The 5,000-nt window shown below is 45.9% G+C and overlaps 1 protein-coding gene across 3 annotated transcripts in view; it reads left to right on the top strand.

Moving 5' to 3' along the window:
• slit2 (slit homolog 2 (Drosophila)) overlaps positions 1–5,000 on the top strand; it is an 84,152-nt gene that overhangs the window by 60,733 nt on the left and 18,419 nt on the right. For all 3 annotated transcript variants that reach the window (XM_082974018.1, XM_082974017.1, XM_082974019.1), the window contains one exon: positions 1–99. This exon is cut by the window's left edge and continues 39 nt beyond it. In XM_082974018.1, the coding sequence (XP_082830144.1) occupies positions 1–99 (99 nt within the window). The remainder of the gene's footprint in view (positions 100–5,000) is intronic.

The raw sequence follows: 5,000 nt of genomic DNA, 5'->3' as shown, positions 1-5,000 counted from the left end.
ACTGGACTATGACGACTGTGAGGAGAACAAGTGTCAGAACGGAGCTCAGTGTGTTGATGCCGTTAGCGGATACACCTGTACCTGTCCTGAGGGTTTCAGGTAACACACACTATACACACACACACACACACACACACACACACACACACACACACACACACACACACACACACACACACACACACACACACACACACACAGTACCAGTCAAAAGTTTGGACACAGCTACTCATTCCAGGGTTTTTCTTTATTTTTTGTAGAATAATACTGAAGACGTCAAAACTATGGAGTCAAGTAGTAACCAAAAAAGTGTTAAACAAATCAAAATATATTTTTAATATTTGAGATTCTTCTAAGTAGCCACCCTTGATGACAGCGTTGCACACTCTTGGCATTCTCTCAACCAGCTTCATGAGGTAGTCACCTGGAATGCATTTCAATTAACAGGTTTGCCTTGTTAAAAGTTAACTTGTGGAATTTCTTTCCATTTAAATGCGTTTGAGCCAATCAGTTGTGTTGTGACAAGGTAGGGGTGGTATACAGAAGACAGTCCTATTTAGTAAAAGACCAAGTTCATATTATGGCAAGAACAGCTGAAATAAGCAAAGAGAAGCGACAGTCCATCATTACTTTAAGACATGAAGGTCAGTCAATCTGGAAAATGTCAAGAACTTTGAAAAGTTTCTTCAAGTGCAGTCGCAAAAAAAAAACATCAAGCGATATGATGAAACTGGCTCTCATGAGGACCGCCACAGGAAAGGAAGACCCAGAGTTACCTCTGCTGCAGAGGATCAGTTCATTAGAGTTACCAGCCTCAGAAATTGCTGCCCAAATAAATGCTTCAGAGTTCAAGTAACAGACAACATCTCAACATCAACTGTTCAGAGGAGACTGTGAACGATAAGGTAACGGCTGGTTTAGTACCAGTCTGTAGGGGTAGTTAACCTGAACGTTCACGATACGGTAACAGCTGGTTTAGTACCAGTCTGTAGGGGTAGATAACCTGAACGTTCACGATAAGGTAACGGCTGGTTTAGTACCAGTCTGTAGGGGTAGTTAACCTGAACGTTCACGATAAGGTAACGGCTGGTTTAGTACCAGTCTGTAGGGGTAGTTAACCTGAACGTTCACGATAAGGTAACGGCTGGTTTAGTACCAGTCTGTAGGGGTAGTTAACCTGAACGTTCACGATACGGTAACAGCTGGTTTAGTACCAGTCTGTAGGGGTAGTTAACCTGAACGTTCACGATAAGGTAACGGCTGGTTTAGTACCAGTCTGTAGGGGTAGTTAACCTGAACGTTCACGATAAGGTAACGGCTGGTTTAGTACCAGTCTGTAGGGGTAGATAACCTGAACGTTCACGATAAGGTAACGGCTGGTTTAGTACCAGTCTGTAGGGGTAGTTAACCTGAACGTTCACGATAAGGTAACGGCTGGTTTAGTACCAGTCTGTAGGGGTAGTTAACCTGAACGTTCACGATAAGGTAACGGCTGGTTTAGTACCAGTCTGTAGGGGTAGTTAACCTGAACGTTCACGATAAGGTAACGGCTGGTTTAGTACCAGTCTGTAGGGGTAGTTAACCTGAACGTTCACGATAAGGTAACGGCTGGTTTAGTACCAGTCTGTAGGGGTAGTTAACCTGAACGTTCACGATAAGGTAACGCCTGGTTTAGTACCAGTCTGTAGGGGTAGATAACCTGAACGTTCACGATAAGGTAACGCCTGGTTTAGTACCAGTCTGTAGGGGTAGTTAACCTGAACGTTCACGATAAGGTAACGCCTGGTTTAGTACCAGTCTGTAGGGGTAGATAACCTGAACGTTCACGATAAGGTAACGGCTGGTTTAGTACCAGTCTGTAGGGGTAGTTAACCTGAACGTTCACGATAAGGTAACGGCTGGTTTAGTACCAGTCTGTAGGGGTAGTTAACCTGAACGTTCACGATAAGGTAACGGCTGGTTTAGTACCAGTCTGTAGGGGTAGTTAACCTGAACGTTCACGATAAGGTAACGGCTGGTTTAGTACCAGTCTGTAGGGGTAGTTAACCTGAACGTTCACGATAAGGTAACGGCTGGTTTAGTACCAGTCTGTAGGGGTAGTTAACCTGAACGTTCACGATAAGGTAACGGCTGGTTTAGTACCAGTCTGTAGGGGTAGTTAACCTGAACGTTCACGATAAGGTAACGGCTGGTTTAGTACCAGTCTGTAGGGGTAGTTAACCTGAACGTTCACGATAAGGTAACGGCTGGTTTAGTACCAGTCTGTAGGGGTAGTTAACCTGAACGTTCACGATAAGGTAACGGCTGGTTTAGTACCAGTCTGTAGGGGTAGTTAACCTGAACGTTCACGATAAGGTAACGGCTGGTTTAGTACCAGTCTGTAGGGGTAGTTAACCTGAACGTTCACGATAAGGTAACGGCTGGTTTAGTACCAGTCTGTAGGGGTAGTTAACCTGAACGTTCACGATAAGGTAACGGCTGGTTTAGTACCAGTCTGTAGGGGTAGATAACCTGTAGCACCACCTTCTGGCTCATATGTAGAACAGAACAAGAGAATAGAATAGAACAGAACATGAGCAGAACAGGAACAGAAACAGGAACAGAGCAGAACAGGAACAGGAACAGGAACAGAGCAGAACAGGAACAGGAACAGGAACAGAGCAGAACAGGAACAGAGCAGAACAGGAACAGAACAGAGCAGAACAGGAACAGGAAGCAGAACAGAACAGGAACAGGAACAGAACAGAGCAGAACAGGAACAGAGCAGAACAGGAACAGAACAGAGCAGAACAGGAACAGAGCAGAACAGGAACAGGAACAGGAACAGAGCAGAACAGGAACAGGAACAGAGCAGAACAGGAACAGGAACAGAGCAGAACAGGAACAGGAACAGAGCAGAACAGGAACAGGAAAGAGCAGAACAGGAACAGGAACAGAGCAGAACAGGAACAGGAACGGAGCAGAACAGGAACAGAACAGGAACAGAGCAGAACAGGAACAGGAACAGGAACAGAGCAGAACAGGAACAGAAACAGAGCAGAACATGAACAGGAACAGAGCAGAACAGGAACAGGAACAGAGCAGAACAGGAACAGCAACAGAGCAGAACAGGAACAGAAACAGAGCAGAACAGAACAGGAACAGGAACAGAACAGAGCAGAACAGGAACAGAGCAGAACAGGAACAGCAACAGAGCAGAACAGGAACAGAAACAGAGCAGAACAGAACAGGAACAGGAACAGAGCAGAACAGGAACAGGAACAGAGCAGAACAGGAACAGGAACAGAGCAGAACAGGAACAGGAACAGAGCAGAACAGGAACAGGAACAGAGCAGAACAGGAACAGGAACAGAGCAGAACAGGAACAGCAACAGAGCAGAACAGGAACAGAAACAGAGCAGAACAGAACAGGAACAGGAACAGAACAGAGCAGAACAGGAACAGAGCAGAACAGGAACAGAACAGAGCAGAACAGGAACAGAGCAGAACAGGAACAGGAACAGAGCAGAACAGGAACAGGAACAGAGCAGAACAGGAACAGGAACAGAGCAGAACAGGAACAGGAACAGAGCAGAACAGGAACAGGAACAGAGCAGAACAGGAACAGCAACAGAGCAGAACAGGAACAGAAACAGAACAGGAACAGGAACAGAGCAGAACAGGAACAGGAACAGAGCAGAACATGAACAGGAACAGAGCAGAACAGGAACAGAAACAGAGCAGAACAGGAACAGAAACAGAGCAGAACAGAACAGGAACAGGAACAGAACAGAGCAGAACAGGAACAGAGCAGAACAGGAACAGGAACAGAGCAGAACAGGAACAGAGCAGAACAGGAACAGGAACGGAGCAGAACAGGAACAGGAACAGAGCAGAACAGGAACAGGAACAGAGCAGAACAGGAACAGGAACAGAGCAGAACAGGAACAGGAACGGAGCAGAACAGGAACAGAGCAGAACAGGAACAGAGCAGAACAGGAACAGAGCAGAACAGGAACAGGAACAGAGCAGAACAGGAACAGAGCAGAACAGGAACAGAGCAGAACAGGAACAGAGCAGAACAGAACAGGAACAAGAACAGAACAGGAACAGGAATAGAGCTTGAAGTATACAATAATAATGGGCTAATATTGTACAATCCAGGTGTGTAATGACTCTTAGAGACTTACCCAGGAAGACTCCCAGCTGTAATGACTCTTAGAGACTTACCCTAAAAGACTCACAGCTGTAATGACTCTTAGAGACCTACCCAGGAAGACTCCCAGCTGTAATGACTCTTAGAGACTTACCCAAGAAGACTCCCAGCTGTAATGACTCTTAGAGACTTACCCAAGAAGACTCCCAGCTGTAATGACTCTTAGAGACTCACCCAGAAAGACTCCCAGCTCTAATGACTCTTAGAGACTCACCCAGAAAGACTCCCAGCTCTAATGACTCTTAGAGACTCACCCAAGAAGACTCCCAGCTGTAATGACTCTAAGAATCTTACCCAAGAAGACTCCCAGCTGTAATGACTCTAAGAATCTTACCCAAGAAGACTCCCAGCTGTAATGACTCTCAGAGACTTACCCAAGAAGACTCCCAGCTGTAATGACTCTAAGAATCTTACCCAGGAAGACTCCCAGCTGTAATGATTCTCAGAGACCTACCCAAGAAGACTCCCAGCTGTAATGACTCTTAGAGACTCACCCAGGAAGACTCCCAGCTGTAATGAATCTTAAAGAGTTACTCAGGAAGACTCCCAGCTGTAATGACTCTCAGAGACTTACCCAAGAAGACTCCCAGCTGTAATGACTCTTAGAGACTTACCCAGGAAGACTCCCAGCTGTAATGACTCTCAGAGACTTACCCAAGAAGACTCCCAGCTGTAATGACTCTTAGAGACTTACCCAGGAAGACTCCCAGCTGTAATGACTCTTAGAGACTTACCCAGGAAGACTCCCAGCTGTAATGACTCTCAGAGACTTACCCAGGAAGACTCCCAGCTGTAATGACTCTTA

Source organism: Salmo salar, chromosome 04 (genome assembly GCF_965601325.2).
Source record: "Salmo salar chromosome 04, fSalSal1, whole genome shotgun sequence".
NCBI classification, from domain to species: domain Eukaryota; kingdom Metazoa; phylum Chordata; class Actinopteri; order Salmoniformes; family Salmonidae; genus Salmo; species Salmo salar.
Note: the sequence above shows the minus strand (reverse complement) of the source record. Positions and strands in the feature narration are given on the sequence as shown.